A 17363-nucleotide genomic window follows, 5' to 3' on the forward strand; every position below is an offset into this window, starting at 1 on the left:
ATCATCTGCATCTGGTGTGTTAATGGTTGTAAGAGGATTACTGCGCGCCACATGAGGTGCGGTGCGTGTCCCAGGGCTTTCAAAGTGAAACAAACTAAGATCCTTTGAAACTCTGATCCCCTGTAGTAAATAATGTGATCCATTTTGTCATTTACACAAGTAAATATGGTGAATATCTAAAACAAACGTGTAGACCTACATTGGTCATCTATTTTTTAAGGATAGGGTACACTGAATATTAATCGTTTTATTTTTTCGTTCAATTTTAGCAACAACATAAGAAGAATTAGTAGCCCAGTCTAACAAAGTTGCATTATCCTTACATGGAGTAAATGAGGACTCCCACATCAGTTTTAACCCTGACACAGGCATACTACAACATAGTGCCTCTTGGTAGACCTTGGGCCTAGCAGAATGGCAGGGATGTGAATTCATGACTGGAGTATTAGCTGTAGAATTGATAGAAACATTGGATTTCTATCACTAGACTATTTATATGCTATTCAAAGTTGAACATATTTCTTAATAAATAGAAAACTGCATGTAGAGCCACAGCAGACGTGAGTGGGAGTGAGAGTATGCACAGAGCAGCAGTGAAACAAGGTGTACAGTGAGGAGTGAGACCAAGTGGGAGTACAGGGAATGATACACTGCTTTACAAAATCCTGTAACGTAAGAACTATAGTAGATAGAACATCCATTCTCAATCTATTATATTATAGTTGTAGAGGAAGCTCTTGTTATTCATTTCCACAATATATGTTACGGTTTTCTTGTGTTGAAGGAGAGGCGGACCAATACGCAGCGTGGTTGAAGTTCATGTTTGTTTTTTATAAGAAAAACTATACATGAACAAACTACAAAACAATAAATGTGAAAACCTGAAACCAGTCCTGTATGGCACAAACACAGGAAACAATCACCCACAAAACCCAATACCAAACAGGCTACCTAAGTATGGTTCCCAATCAGAGACAATGACCAACACATGCCTCTGATTGAGAACCATATCAGGCCAAACACAGAAACAGACAAACTAGACACACAACATAGAATGCCCACTCAGATCACACCCTGACCAAACAAAACATAGAAACATACAAAGCAAACTATGGACAGGGTGTGACAGAACCCCCCCCCCCCAAGGTGCAGACTTCACCATAGTCTTAGTCCGCCACATTGTCCGCTTCCGTGGCTTCCTAACCACGGCGACCCTTCTAAATGACCCCACAGAACTGAGGGGCAGCTCGGGACAGAGGGGCAGCTCGGGACAGAGGGGCAGCTCGGGACAGAGGGGCAGCTGGCTGACGACTCTGACGACTCTGGCAGATCCTGGCTGACTGGCTGCTCTGACAGATCCTGGCTGAATGGCGGCTCTGGCTGCTCCATGCTGACTGGCGGTTCTGGCTGCTCCATGCTGACTGGTGGCTCTGGCTGCTCCATGCTGACTGGCGGCTCTGGCTGCTCCATGCTGACTGGCGGCTCTGGCTGCTCCATGCAGACTGGCGGCTCTGGCTGCTCCATGCAGACTGGCGGCTCTGGCTGCTCCATGCAGACTGGCGGCTCCATGCAGACTGGCGGCTCTGGCTGCTCCCTGCAGACTGGCGGCTCTGGCTGCTCCATGCAGACTGGCGGCTCTGGCTGCTCCATGCAGACTGGTGGCTCTAGCTGCTCCATGCAGACTGGCGGCTCTGGCAGATCCTGGCTGAATGGCGGTTCTGGCAGAACCTGGCTGACTGGCTGCTCTGGCAGATCCTGGCTGAATGGCGGCTCTGGCAGATCCTGGCTGAATTGCAGGTCTGGCAGATCCATGCAGACTGGCGGCTCTGGCTGCTCCATGCTGACTGGCGGTTCTGGCTGCTCCGTGCTGACTGGTGGCTCTGGCTGATCCATACTGACTGGCGGCTCTGGCTGCTCCATGCTGACTGGCGGCTCTGGCTGCTCCATGCAGACTGGCGGCTCTGGCTGCTCCATGCAGACTGGCGGCTCTGGCTGCTCCATGCAGACTGGGGGCTCCATGCTGACTGGCGGCTCTGGCTGCTCCATGCTGACTGGCGGTTCTGGCTGCTCCATGCTGACTGGTGGCTCTGGCTGCTCCATGCTGACTGGCGGCTCTGGCTGCTCCATGCTGACTGGCGGCTCTGGCTGCTCCATGCAGACTGGCGGCTCTGGCTGCTCCATGCAGACTGGCGGCTCTGGCTGCTCCATGCTGACTGGCGGTTCTGGCTGCTCCATGCTGACTGGTGGCTCTGGCTGCTCCATGCTGACTGGCGGCTCTGGCTGCTCCATGCTGACTGGCGGCTCTGGCTGCTCCATGCAGACTGGCGGCTCTGGCTGCTCCATGCAGACTGGCGGCTCTGGCTGCTCCATGCAGACTGGCGGCTCCATGCAGACTGGCGGCTCTGGCTGCTCCATGCTGACTGGTGGCTCTGGCTGCTCCATGCTGACTGGCGGCTCTGGCTGCTCCATGCTGACTGGCGGCTCTGGCTGCTCCATGCAGACTGGCGGCTCTGGCTGCTCCATGCAGACTGGCGGCTCTGGCTGCTCCATGCAGACTGGCGGCTCCATGCAGACTGGCGGCTCTGGCTGCTCCATGCAGACTGGTGGCTCTGGCTGCTCCATGCAGACTGGCGGCTCTGGCTGCTCCATGCAGACTGGCAGCTCTGGCTGCTCCATGCAGACTGGCGGCTCTGGCTGCTCCATGCAGACTGGCGGCTCTGGCTGCTCCATGCAGACTGGCAGCTATGGCAGCTCCATGCAGACTGGCAGCTCTGGCAGCTCCTTGTAGACTGGCAGCTCCTTGCAGACTGGCAGCTCTGGCAGCGCTGGACAGGCGGGAGACTCCGGCAGCGCTGTAGAGTAGGAAGACTCTGGCAGCGCTGGACAGGCGGGAGACTCTAACAGCGCTGGAGAGGAGGAAGGCTCCGGCAGCGCTGGACAGGCAAAGCGCACTGTAGGCCTGGTGCATGTTGCTGGCACTGGTGGTACTAGGCCGAGGACACGCACAGGAAGCCTGGTGCGGGTAGCTGCCACCGGAGGGCTGGTGCGTGGAGGTGGTACGGGATAGACCGGACCGTGCAGGCGCACTGGAGCTCTTGAGCACCGAGCCTGCCCAACCTTACCTGGTTGAATGCTCCCGGTCGCCCTGCCAGTGCGGCGAGGTGGAATAGCCCGCACTGGGCTATGCAGGCCAACCGGGGACACCATGTGCAAGGCTGGTGCCATGTAAGCCGGCCCAAGGAGACGCACTGGAGACCAGATGCGTAGAGCCGGCTTCATGGCACTTGGCTCAATGCCCACTGGAATGTACCGCACCGGGCTATGCACCCACACTGGGGACACCGTGCGCTCCAAAGCATAACACTGTGCCTGCCCGGTCTCTCTAGCCCCCAGGTAAGCATAGGAAGTTGGCGCAGGTCTCCTACCTGGCTTCGCCATACTCCCTGTGTGCCTCCTCCCAAGAATGTTTTGGGGCTGACTCTCGGGCTTCCGTCCGCGTCGCCGTGCTCGTCTCTCCAACTCCATTCTCCTATAACCCTCCTGGCACTGCTCCAGCGAATCCCAGGCGGGCTCCGGCACTCTCCCTGGGTCGACCGCCCACCTGTCTATTTCCTCCCAAGTAGTATAGTCCATACTTCGCTGTCACCACGCCGCTTGGTCCTGTTGTGGTGGGTGATTCTGTTACGGTTTTCTTGTGTCGAAGGAGAGGCGGACCAATACGCAGCGTGGTTGAAGTTCATGGTTTTTTTTATAAGAAAAACTATACATGAACAAACTTCAAAATAATAAATGTGAAAACCCGAAACCAGTCCTGTATGGCACAAACACTAACACAGGAAACAATCACCCACAAAACCCAACACCAAACAGGCTACCTAAATATGGTTCCCAATCAGAGACAATCAGAGACAATGACTAACACCTGCCTCTGATTGAGAACCATATCAGGCCAAACACAGAAACAGACAAACTAGACACACAACATAGAATGCCCACTCAGATCACACCCTGACCAAACAAAATATAGAAACATACAAAGCAAACTATGGTCAGGGTGTGACAATATATGTATATGGTGACGGGCATCTCAGGGCTTCATTGTCTACCAGTGCCAGTGATATTTAAACTTTTTATTCAAAGAAGATTCCTAAAATATGCAAATCAGAGACGTGGGATCTTTAACCAGGCGATGACTTTGTTTCATTAATAGGATTAACGAAGAGTCATGGTGAAAAGACAAAAGGTAGCATCACACAATGAGGACTGACGACCAGCCAGCACCCCACTTCTACTAGATGGTACTATAAACATATCCTCTGTGAACACCATCATCATACAAAGCCACTATTCCACCCTTGGACAAACAATCTTCCCAAAGATCCACAAGCTGATAGACTAGACACCTAATCAGAAACTTTAGGGAGCGCCAGGCGCCCTTTTAAGGTTTGCAGAGCTGGCAAATATATTTACTCAATTTTAGCTATTGGGATTAAGAGGCTCTGGGGCTCTTCCCCCCACACCCTCCCTCCCTCCCTCCTGCCTTCATTCCCTATCTTTATCCCTCCCTCGTGCTCTACCCTCTCACTCTCTTTTTGATGGGATCAGCTGAGCGACGCATTCTCTCCCTTTTCGCTCCATCTCTCTCTGTATCCCTCGGGGACCGGGTGCTCGGACTCTATAGTTATGGGCCGTGGCCATCTGTCAGCGTGAGGCGTTCACGCAGCCACCAGAAGGCCACAACATGTGCTGATTTAAATGGAAAATCCAACTTTCCCAGGACAGGCCTGACCCCGGCAGCCGTAAAACCCTCTGTACCCCCCCCCCCACCAGCACCATCTCCATCCCCATCAAACCAACCTGCCCCATCTCCATCCTCAGCCAGCTATCCCAGCCCCGGCCCCACCCTCCCAAGAAATACTGTCTGCATGCGAATCAGTGAATTAAAGCCCCACCCCTCCTCCTCCCCTGTATGGTGTATGGTAATGACTGTGCAATGTGCAGAGGGGGAACCTTCTTACACACAATGATGGATTTCCACCTTAGCAGCTGATGTTCCCAGGGTCGGACGGGTAGGGTGGGGTCTGGTGGGGTGGGCTACTAAAATGGGTGGAGGGTGTGTCTTAAAATTCCTGCTGGTGTGAGAGCTAGGGATCAGCTGATTGGTAAAATTGATTCTAAAGGAAGAGGGGGGTATGGGTTTAAGATAGAGGGTAAGGTGGGGGGGGTTGGTTGTCTGTGCCTGTGCTGGGGGACCCTGGGGGACAATGGGGCCAGGTTGGGGTTTGGGGAGAGGGTTGGGGCGGTTAGTGTCACACGCTTTTGCTTTGTGGCTCGGTCAACAGGCGTGTGCCACAGTGTTGTCTCAACTCCCGCGCCTGCTGTCCACCCAGCTCAGGGGATGGGGGAGAGGGCCATGAGAACCATCCCTGGGTCTTTAATGAGGGGCGTGCTGGTTTTTATCAAAGATGGACAAGGCATCATTAGAATCACCATTAGAGCTCCATACAATGGGGGGACAAACTCCCTGAGCTATGGATGGGAATATCATACACAAATGCCTAAATGCTTATATGAGCATGATTGGAGATCTGCTGTACTTTATATTACATTCACTTTTAGGCTATATAACCTCTAATATTGCAGTGAGGAAGACTTATGGTACACTCAATGTAATTTTATAATTTAGTGGATGCAATGTTCTGTGCTTTTCTCATGTGTTGTAATGGTTACTTTACAAACTTAAATGTTTTCCTTTATCATTTAACTCCATTCAATTCAATGAAAGAAACAAGACAACAGTCAATACAGCCCTATTATTCAGTACAGCTTCCAGAAACCACGTTATAGCATTGTTTTAATGATTATCTCATGATGTAATAACATCCAAATCATGACTCGTCTGTCTTTACAGACGCTCCATTTTATTCACCACAGAGAGAGAATCGATATCACTAGAGGTTATTATGTCATACACCATATCCCACATGGTAGTTTGTCATCATTAACGTTTAGCCAAAAAAACATGTTGTGGCCCTGCAGCCCTTCTAGGAGTCCCTACAAGTCCTTTATTTAATGGGCTCTGCTGGCCTGGCCAGTGTGACCAGGGAGAGAAGCATTGTCATAGTGGAGACTGTGACGCTACAGAGGTGGCAGCTGGCATCCCAGCTTGCAGGCCCATCTCGTCACAAAGGAGGGCCTTCCCCCTAGGGGCAGTGATTTAGGACAGGGGTCTCTGGACAGACCCTGGAGGGAACCCCTTATGAAGAGGACACTGCTTCTAAACTGGCCCCCCTCACCATACACCCTTCTATAGCCCCCCTGCTGGTTTCCGCACCATGTAGCCTAGCTTACCCTCAACACCCTCCACCTTCCACCCAAGCTCCCCTCCTCCCTCTTGGGACAGAGGCTAATGGTCATGGTGCAGCAGGGAAGGGGCTGGAGAATTCCTGAGGTGTAGTGCTAACGCTAGCTAGCTATCCACACACAATGGGGAAGACAAGACAACAGGTGTGTTTGGATCTTCTGTCCAGTAGCAGCTGAGGGATAGGGACAGGGCTATTATCCCTATTATCTAGGGCTGCCAGTGGGCTTTCAGGCTAATTTTCCCACTCATCCTCATAGAACAAAACCCTCCTCTGTCTTTAACCTGCTCCCGCCCTGTTCCTTGTTGTTCCCATCAGCCTCCTCTACTGAACCACAACTAACACCTGCCTGCTGCTGCCCCTGGCTTGGCCACTCCAGAATTACCCAAACGGCCACTTAGGAGATCAGCGTGATAAACTAGGCTGAATACAGCTCCATTGCTTCTCTATGCTTTTCTAGTCAAGTCTCTAAAGCATGAGAAAATCAAAACACCTTGGTGTTACTACTTCAACTTCCAACAACAACAAGAGACTGTATATAGCCCCTTTATTACATAGCTACAAACCCCATCTCTCAAATGAACACTCTTAGAACAGATTGCATTGCCTGGCCACATGATATTGCTTGTGACAATGCCTCTAACAGAGCGTGTGTCCTGAGGGGATAGGGAGTATTTGGTTACCACACCCTTGGTCTATCCTATTGTGATTGGTCCGAGTCCCAGAGAGGTTGAAAGGGACATGTGTGCATATGTGGGCCGACAACGCAGGTGCCTACATCTGTTCATGGCTGGGCAGATGTCGTGGAGAGAGATAGAGAGTGACGGGAGAAATAGAGAGAGAGAGAGAGAGAGAGGGGGGGGGGGGTACTACAAATGATCGTCTTTACAAAACTATGGCCATACTTTCCACATCGTTTTTCATAAGCAATACAGATCATGCCTGGGGTAGTTCCTATTAGAACTAAACTAGAATGATACAATAATTAATCAGCCCCTATTTCCATGTCATGGTTGGAGTTATCAACACTAAAGAGTTGGGGGGAATCAAAAACCTCTTTCTACTCCATGTACTTCACCTCACTATATATGCATTGATTATTCACTGATTATATCACATATCACCATGAGTATTTGTTGTGTGTGGAAATATGTCATACAAATGATCAGATGTTGAATGATCGATTTATGCATAGGGACCGCATATGCTCTGATGCGCCAACGCATGGGCGTTACCCGTGGGGAACGTGGCAGATGTGTTTTTATAAACATTGGCACGCGACAGGCCACTGCTCCTTGAAAAACTTCGACGCATTCTCCTCCTCCCCCCTCCTCTCTCCCTCTCCTCCTCCCTCCTCTGTCCCACACACTCCCACACATCCCACTCGCGCCACACACACGCGCGGGCGCGTCTTCAGGGGCCACCGCGTAATTATCGCGGCACTCTTCCCCAAAGAGAGCCCAGCACGTCCTCAGCCACAACATATGCAAATGTGACAGCAGCACGACTAGGGGGCACCCATGGATTGGCCTGTGCCCCCTTCAAGCAGCTGGCCATAGTAATCTGATCTGGACACAAAGGCCGCGCTTCTCCTGCAGAGTCCAAGGATTTCAGCAGGTAAACAGGCGGGTCAGAAATTATGGAAATGGAGAGAACCCCGACCAGAGAAGATGAGTTGCTGGTATTAGGCCTATATCAGCCCTGATAAGACAAATATAAAGTTGCCCTTCAGTCGCCAATCTTCTTTGTGCCGAAAAATGACGACACAACGTTTATATTTCATGAGACAGAAGCTATAGCCTGAATGAGAGTTTGGGGGAAAAAATAAACGATATTGGTCGAACCAATAAGTAGGTGAATCGTGCCAACAGTCTGAATGCTCAGAAAGAATCAATAGTATGTCGATTGATCACTTGGTAACAGTTACCGACCCCCCATTCAAGCTAATCTTCTTCTCCACACCACTTCATTTGATCGATATCGTGTGATGCGCGCCGTGTTTACGTTCCCATGAGCTACCATGTGGTGTCTACTCTTCGGGGACGAAAACTTCTGGCTTCCCCTCGCCATATGGCCCAGCATAGCCATACCGTTACAGGTTCTTTAACATGCTTCCAGTTCAATGTAGACAGAGCCAGCCAGTGGACAGTGGCATATAGACCCGTGCGCTTGAGGGAAGCTAGGGAGGAGGGAGGGGGAGGAGGAAAAACGTCGTTTGGGTAGTGGCAGATGGCTTGTAAGGATCTGGCCGCGTCTGAAGGCGTGTCGTGGCCCTTCACGGAGAATCCCCAAGGGCTACCCGTGCATTCAGAATCAATGAAAATTGAAGCACAGAGAATGGATGAATAGTCAGACCTCGAGTCACCCTTTTTGTTAGCAGCAGCTACTGGTGGGCAGGAGTTAAACTACAACAGCCCCCCTACAGTAGCACTTTAGTTAAACAGTCACCCCCGTAGCCATCATTTTTGGAAAGGAATGAAGGTAGGAAAGTAGAGAAGGGGCATTTTGCCAAACTCAAGTCTGAGTGGGTTGGCAGCACACGAATAAAAATATGTATGCAGAGGGAAGTTCTTATGGGTGCCTATAGGGGTGGGTTTTGTGCAATGGAGAAAGCAGTTTCTCATGTATAACTACTGCGCAGTTTATTTGCCCAAAGTGTTCCATATGGAAAAATGTTGGGCAATGGTTAGACGCATCATGCTGTTTCTGGGTCATTGCCACCGAGAAGAAAAGACGAACCCAAACTGAATGAACTCTACTATAAAAGTTATTCAGAGGCTTTAATGCAAAAACAACGCCCTTTCTACTGTGAAATAAATGTGAATGATTTGCGTAATCACAGCACAGCTGTCACATCACAAACATCACAAACAACACCGATGTATTCGTTCTGTCTATAGGCTGTTTGTGTTGTCAATAGGGATAGAAAACAGGTACAACAACAACAACAACTCCGGCTGTTCGATAAAAGGGAATTTAAACCACCCCGACTTGCATATCTTAGCAGTGACGCAATGTATCTGTGTATGGTAACTATGGACCTCAGGCCATGGCTATTATCCAAAAGAAAATCACACGTATAATGAACGACCTAATTAAGAGAGACCCCTATACCCCACCCCCATTCTGCTTCCCGTTAAACAAAAGTAGGCCTACTTGAATAATAGTCTGCCCTAAGTTTGGTTCAATAAATAAACACATCGTGGACACAGAAATATAGTATTCATGGCATATGCGAGCAAAGAGGGACAACCCAACTATATATTTGACCTACTGTTTTGAGTTTTGTTCAGGAGGGGGCTCGTTCTTCTAAATGTTGGGTACATTGTAATTGTGTGCGGATAGCGCCGCGAGCCCAAGGAAGCTCACTCACTGTATATTAAGGGGAGAGCAGGTGCTGCGGAATTACCATACAGCTGAGCGCACAGAGAGAGGGAGAGCAAACTTATTCCTTCAGCACACAATAACAAAGTGCCCTCAGGGCGGCCACGCGGATGTCTCTCTTCTCTCTCTCTCGCACACACTCACATACACACACGTGCACGCACACACACACACTTTTTCTTCACTCCACAGAATGAAAAAGGAAAACTGTGCCCATACAAATGTTTTTTCTACTTTACTTCACCACACACCCTTGCCAGAGAATGTTTTCATTACTCAATCCTTAATTCAAAGTATTCGATTTTCCCACAACGAGAAATGCCTAAATGTTTGAAGAGGGTGGAGTTATGCTGCACAATCAACTGCGTCAGGGTTTGACAAATACACTACGCATGGCACGCCAAATATTTTGGCTTTTTCAGAGCTCTCCCTGAAAATGTTTGAAAAACATAAATGTTGTTTTCTTTCCTAACATAAAAATATACAAGTTAACTACCCAATCTACATGTATAAATAAGCTTAAACACCAAGTGTAGGCAGATCTGTACAGACCAGGACAGGTTGCTGAGACAGTCCCATACAGTTTGCTGGAATACTTTGACATTCCTCCATTTTCAATTTTCTGACCCAATACTAGCTTGTGATTTGAGACGATGGGGCTTGGAGAGGTATCCATTGTGATCCCCTGAGCCAGATTGGGGGGGTAGCTCATTTGCATCTTATTACCCTAGCATGCGCCAGCCCATATAAAACTGGCGGCAGGCGGCCTTCACTCAAGACAGACGCACAATTCATGTTGAGGAAAGAAGGAAGAAGGTGGCGGGGAAGTATGTTGGATCAGTGACAACTTTCCGTGGGATAGACCACGTCACACAAAATCAATTTCCTCCATTTGTTGCCCTCTTCGTTTCAACAGGGAACAAATGATCAATTATTTTTTTAAACATTTTTGGAGTGGGATTATCGCATTGTAACGGAATTTTGAAGACAGTTCAGGGCAGTTCCAATATCTATTTTGGATTATATTTTTGCTTCTTGGACATGAATGAAATCGGCGTGGCTGACACCAGAAACTGATGAGAAAACCTCTTAAGAGAAGAAGCGTGCTTAATGATTCATTCCCAGAACATGATTTGAAAGGAGGCATATTGAGCCTAAATTGAGCTGAGTCGCTCCAATACTTTTTCCTATTTATTTATTTGTATTTATTTAATATGGGGCGCGCTATTCTTCTGACAGTTGCGGTTATGCTCGTCTTGATATGCAAGGTAAGACGACTACACAACACAGTTACCGTACTATTCAATTGATAACCATTTCAAGATTTTACATCACAGAGCCTATGTTAATGATTGTGTAATATATACAATTATTTCAACAGGGTTTTTGTTCAGGAGTTTTCGAACTGAAGTTGCAGGAGTTTTTGAACAAGAAAGGGGTTCAGGGCAACATGAACTGCTGCAAGGGAGGGTTGACGTCGGTTTATCAGCAACAGTGTGAATGTAAAACGTTTTTCAGAATCTGTCTGAAACATTATCAGCCAAACGCATCACCAGAGCCACCTTGTAACTACGGCGGCGCTCTAACGCCTGTTCTTGGGTCAAACTCTTTCCAAGTTCCGGAAGCCATGTCGGACAGTTCATTCACCAATCCCATCAGAATTAACTTCGGTTTCACATGGCCGGTGAGTACTCTGCCTTGGGTTAATTCATAAACAAGTAATTCATATAAACCTCTAGTGACGAGGTCTTTAAAAATCCGTGCGTACAAGTTGGTTCATTTATATAGAGTGGTTTATTCAAGACTAAACGTATACATAAACATGTTCGTCTTGTATGTGTTTGTATATCGTCTCGAAATGTTATTTTACGTTTAAATGTTATTCTCGTTCCCCTTCTCCGTTGGCCGGCCACCTGTCTTATGATGCTATTTGTTTATGTCCTCAGGGGACGTTCTCGCTGATCATTGAAGCTCTGCACACCGACTCCAAAGACGATCTTTCAATAGGTATGATCAAAATAAACTGTCCTACAGTTGTTTGGCTTGACGTGGTTTGAGGTCGAGGATAACTTACATTTACACACATTTCGCTAAAGATCCGTTCTTATTTCCATCGGTAGAAAACCCAGACCGTGTTATCAGCACAATGACCACCCAGAGACATCTGACGGTAGGAGATGACTGGTCCCAGGACTTGCATACGGGAGGAAGAACCGAGTTGAGGTACTCCTACCGCTTTGTCTGTGATGAGCACTACTATGGCGATGGCTGCTCGGTCTTCTGCCGCCCACGAGACGATGCCTTCGGCCACTTCACCTGTGGAGAGCGCGGAGAGATTGTCTGTGACGCCGGGTGGAAAGGCCATTACTGCACAGAACGTAAGTGAAACTTGATGTTCAGGTGTTTTTGGGGAAATATTTGACTAAATATGATTGTTATTCATGTTTTACATATAGGCACTTTTTCATGTCAAATAACCTTATTATGGTAGCTAAATAGACGTGACTTTTTATGTTAGGTGGCGTGGCTATAGACATTTTAAAATGGAGACAACTTGTACGAAAACACCACGCGCCCACACACACCCACACACACGACCACTTTATTTATTAAAATCGGGCGGAGGAAAGTTTTCGGAATAATCTCACGCGTGCCATAAATTTACATGCTACGTCCGATTCGTTACTCTTGGAGTGGGTTGGCCGCTGATTGGCTTATGCGGGTGAGGTATTGTTTGAAGTGGGCAGCTGCGGGGAGAGAGTAGACAATGTAGCAGCTGTCGTGCACTGGCATCATACTCACCAGCTGTCCACTCTTATCTGCCCCAATCCGAGACATTAGGGGGAGTTGTGTGCACAGAATGAATAAGAGTTTTGACCCACAGCGATGAAAAAGGGGCCTATACTGAAAGAGGGATAGCGAGAGAGAGTTTGCTGTGTGCACCCTCCCATTGTCTCTATGCACTATGTTACACGGAATATTCTTCCACCGTGCTAAAGGGATTGTGTTGCTTTTTTTTTTTAGGTATAACAGCTAATGGGTTTAGTTGCTCCCACTTTTAATGAATTTGTTCAGATTTAAGCAATACGTTTTTTGTTGTTGCTCAAAGCCAAACTTAACAAAGAGCATATGTGTAAGAAGTGTTTTTATTTTGCCATGGTTCTTACCCCATGTTTGTCTCCTTTGTAGCTCTTTGCCTTCCAGGATGTGACGACGAACACGGCTTTTGTGAGAAGCCTGGGGAGTGCAAGTAAGTTAGAGAAAATACAACTATGATTTTCATGTATTAAAACACTTTCTCAGTTAATATTTTCAGAAATAATCTGTGAAATAAAGAGATTTGAGGGGGTTTCTAACCAATGTGTTGTAATTATTGTGTGACAGGTGCAGAGTGGGTTTCAAAGGGCGGTACTGTGATGAGTGCATCCGTTACCCAGGCTGCCTCCACGGGACCTGCCAGCAGCCGTGGCAGTGCAACTGTCAGGAGGGGTGGGGGGGCCTCTTCTGTAACCAAGGTGAGTCCTACTGGAGAGAGAGGGAGGGGAAAGAGAGGGATGGAGAGAGAGAAGGTGAGAGGGGAATGACAGAGAGAGATGACACAAACAGTCACAAAGAGATAGTGTTGTGAGAGAAAATGTGAAAAAATGTAAGAAAAAAGTGTGAGAGTGACAGAAAGACATTAGCTGGGCTGCTGCTGTTGTTGTTCTGCCATATGTTCCATTGGGACTAATGGACTAATCCACATGTGCTGCTTGTCCTCCTCCAGATCTGAACTACTGCACTCACCACAAGCCCTGTATGAATGGAGCCACTTGTAGCAACACGGGCCAGGGGAGCTACACCTGTTCCTGCAGACCGGGCTTCACTGGGGATGCTTGTGAGATTGAGGTCAACGAATGCACCCTGAACCCCTGTCGAAATGGAGGAAGCTGCACTGTAAGTACTGTACAATTACATCATTGTGTTAAAATGTACACTCAATTACAACAAGGAAGATGTGGGCAATCACTGTTGTGATGGTGATCTAATGCATTTTGGCGGAATGTATTTGTTAAGCTTATGTTTCAATCTTTTTCTCAAAGGATATGGAGAACACGCATGCTTGTGCTTGCCCTCCGGGTTTCTACGGCAACACCTGCGAGCTGAGCGCCATGACTTGCGCCGATGGTCCCTGCTTCAATGGAGGCCGCTGTGCCGACAACCCTGATGGCGGATACTTCTGCCAGTGCCCCACTGGCTACGCTGGCTTTAACTGCGAGAAGAAGATTGACCACTGCACCTCCAGCCCATGCTCCAATGGTAAGGGCTAATTGAACAACTTACACAGATGTGTTTTCAGCTCTCAATTTATGTACTTTTTAAAATTTAAACAGGTACCTTTCAAGACTACAGCCTGCCCCCACATTATTGACCACCCATTAATTCTCAATCGCTCTGCCTCTCACACTAGGTGCCCGGTGTGTGGATCTCGTCAACTCCTACCTGTGCCAGTGTCCCGATGGCTTCACAGGCATGAACTGCGACCACACTGGCAATGAGTGCTCCATCTACCCCTGCCAAAATGGTGGTACATGCCAGGAGGGTCTTGATGGCTACACCTGCACATGCCCCCCGGGCTACACGGGCCGCAACTGCAGTTCTCCCATAAGCCGCTGCGAGCACAACCCTTGCCACAACAGTGCCACCTGCCACGAGAGGAACAACCGCTATGTGTGCGCTTGCGTGCCTGGTTACGGTGGCCGCAACTGCCAGTTCCTGCTCCCAGACCATGCAGCTATTCGAGGCTCGGAGATCCCCTGGATGGCGGTGGGCTCTGGGACAGCTCTGGTGCTGCTTGTGCTAGCAGGGTGTGCAGTGCTGGTTGGCTGTGTTCGCAACAAGGTGCTGCGTGGTAGCCAGGGCGATGCCACCATCAGCGAAGGTGAGACCATAAACAACCTGACCAATAACTGTCACCGGGGTGATAAGGACCTGTCGGTAAGCGTCGTAGGGCTCGTTCCACAGCCAGGTGTCAAGAACATCAATAAGAAAATGGACTTCGGAAGCGATGCCGACATGGACGGACCATCGCCGTCGTGTCGGAGCAGCTACAAGAGCCGCCACCCGCCGGCGGACTATAACCTTGTGCATGAGGTGAAGTACGAGCAGGTGGCCAAAGAGTCAATGCTGAGCTTGGAGGCCTCAGCTTGCGAAGAGAAATGCCAAGCTTTGGACTCAAGTTTTGAGTATGAGGAGTGCAGAAATAAACGCAGCAAACATTTAAAAAGGTAAAGAACACACAATAAGATAATAGATGTAATCATATAACATTAAAAAAATAAAAAAATCATTTGAATGTCAGATGACTAATATGGATCTTTGTCTCTCTTCCAACAGTGACACATCAGAAACTTCAAGAAATGAAATGAAACTTCCAGAAATGTCCGCATGTGCAGACACCAAGTACAAATCCGTGTTTGTCATGTCGGAGGAGAAGGACGAATGTATAATTGCAACTGAGGTGAGTTTGGATACTTCTCTTCACTTTTCCTCATTTATAATGGTTTGATAAAGTCACTGCATTTCCCTACGAGCTTTGTAAACAACAAGTAATGCCCATTTTGTTTCTCTCTTGTCTCCATAGGTGTAACGCAAGCCACCAATAGGCTGTCCGTTGCTCATTTGCTCTATGGGAGAGTTTTTATACTCCTTTAAATGCTGCTCTAACCCTAGGGGGAGGTGTCCCGCCTTGAGACTGCTGCTGATACTGAGACGTTTAACTGATATTCAGAGTGAGCTGGTTCTCTACTGGAAAATAAGTGCAGGCCTGTGGGTTAGGAATCGGTGGGGCAAAACTTTTTTACCTTTCAAAGTGACCTCAAGCAAAGTTTTTATAACGAGATCGAAAAATGGACAAACAGTCATGATAGAGGTGATGTACAATGTCTTCGGTTTCGGTTGTAACAGAAACGTAGGTTTGAAGTTTTTGCAACATTTGCACCCAGCCCTTTTCTTTATCCCCACAAGCTGTTGCTGAGCACATGAACTGCATCAAAAGGTGGATGTTTGGCCATACTGGCCTGTACAAGGCTGTTAACATGGATTCTGATCCAATCTCTAGACCTGTGAGGACTGTACTACGTATGCTATATCACTGTGTAAAACTGAAGTGTGTTGTTTCAAAGCCCCCCGAACAATTTATGACATTGTATTGATTGTTTTTGGAGATGAAAACTTAGTGTTCAAATCTTCTTTTTGCTTCGATACGGATTTTGTCCATTTGTAAAAAATTAAAACAAATTGTATGATTAAAAAAAGACTTATGATTTAAAGTTGTATAATTTAATTTAATTTAAGGATTTTGTATTATTATTTTTTAATTATATTGTATATTTGCTATGTTATTAATATTTAAATACATTTTTTAATGCTGATATTTGCAAAGGCACTTCAGGTCAAGGAATTTGTTTTAAAGAAAAGTTATTTAAAGTAAGAGGGATTGTACAACATTTTATTATTGTTACTGCCTCTGCTATTGTTTTTTAATGAATAAATATAATTGAAAGTACAACTTTTTTGTGTGACTGTGGTTTGTCAGCCCATGCCTAGCCATTCTTTAGGTTCTGTGAGGAAAGTTAACCAGTAACATCTGTTGTCTACCCCATGGTGGGCTATTCTATGTCGATGCTGTTGGTCACTGCCAGGAGTTGAAAGTGTTTCTGTGGAGACCGACGGGGGCTATTCATAAAAAACAATGTCCCCACGCTTGATGTACTACTCCGATGGAAAAATGTGATAAATGCAAACTAATGCTTTTTAAAAAACATCCTTATATGACGCAAGAAACAATGTAAACTATTGAATGTTCAGTTCACAACACTGACAAACACCCAGTCAATGTAACTTATCCAAATGTTTTTCTTGTTGAATATGGTTTAATACATCTACTATATTTGATATCTGTAGTCAAATTCTTCAAAAATCAGATTTTTTTTTACTTCCCCCATTGATTCTAACATTTTTCTACACGTTTGATTCCTTAATAGCCCAGTGAAGAAATAATTTATTTTAAGCCCAAAAAGTTGGGACACAATAAAGTAACTGTAAATTGTCACCCCTAAGGTTGGCCTCTAAAGGCGGGTATACTATAGCCTGCCTCATGGCATCATGTGAACAGACTTCAGCAGTAGACAAAGATGGAATTGACAATGGGGCCACACAAAAGGCCACCCTTGGGAGAGCCTGTGTGTCCCTCGGCATGCTGGGAAAAAAATAGAGTAACAGGAACAGATGTTGTTGAGTAACAGATGCCTTCTGGCCAGAGTTCCGGCACTACCAGCCAGACCTTCAAATGCTCAATCTGGAAAGAAAAATATTATCTATAGCGTTTAAGAAAAGCAAGCATTTTATATTGTCTTTCATATAAATTGGTTAGGATCGAGGGGATGTAGGCTTAACAGAAAACTGAAATTGGTCAACAGCAAAATGTATTACTTGTTTTTAGAATGGGATAAAACCAAACCTAAAACAGAAGATATTCAAAAGTATTTTGATAAGAATACATACGCTTGTTTTAACCCCCTATACCTTTTGGTCAAATAATCAACAGTAGGACAACAAGTTACATTTACATTTACA

At 47.1% G+C, this 17363-nt stretch overlaps 1 protein-coding gene across 1 annotated transcript; it reads left to right on the top strand.

The window, feature by feature from the left end:
- Window positions 1–10440: 10440 nt before the first annotated feature.
- LOC124003566 (delta-like protein A) lies at window positions 10441–16296 on the top strand. The gene is made up of 11 exons (XM_046311923.1): window positions 10441–11014; window positions 11128–11430; window positions 11693–11753; window positions 11867–12124; window positions 12936–12996; window positions 13131–13261; window positions 13513–13682; window positions 13829–14045; window positions 14197–15013; window positions 15123–15246; window positions 15370–16296. Exons 1-11 carry the CDS (start codon window positions 10961–10963, stop codon window positions 15373–15375), a joined length of 2202 nt encoding a protein of 733 aa, XP_046167879.1. The 5' UTR covers window positions 10441–10960; the 3' UTR covers window positions 15376–16296.
- The last annotated feature ends 1067 nt before the right edge of the window (window positions 16297–17363 follow it).

The sequence above is a fragment of the Oncorhynchus gorbuscha genome, linkage group LG18, assembly GCF_021184085.1.
Source record: "Oncorhynchus gorbuscha isolate QuinsamMale2020 ecotype Even-year linkage group LG18, OgorEven_v1.0, whole genome shotgun sequence".
Lineage (NCBI taxonomy): Eukaryota > Metazoa > Chordata > Actinopteri > Salmoniformes > Salmonidae > Oncorhynchus > Oncorhynchus gorbuscha.

Bases quoted from the DNA above. Each gene is read 5' to 3' on its own strand.
- LOC124003566 (XM_046311923.1), top strand. From the start codon at position 10,961: ATGGGGCGCGCTATTCTTCTGACAGTTGCGGTTATGCTCGTCTTGATA. The intron at 11,431-11,692 runs GTGAGTACTCTG...TTATGTCCTCAG, and splicing joins ACTTCGGTTTCACATGGCCG to GGGACGTTCTCGCTGATCAT. The intron at 12,997-13,130 runs GTAAGTTAGAGA...ATTGTGTGACAG, and splicing joins GAGAAGCCTGGGGAGTGCAA to GTGCAGAGTGGGTTTCAAAG.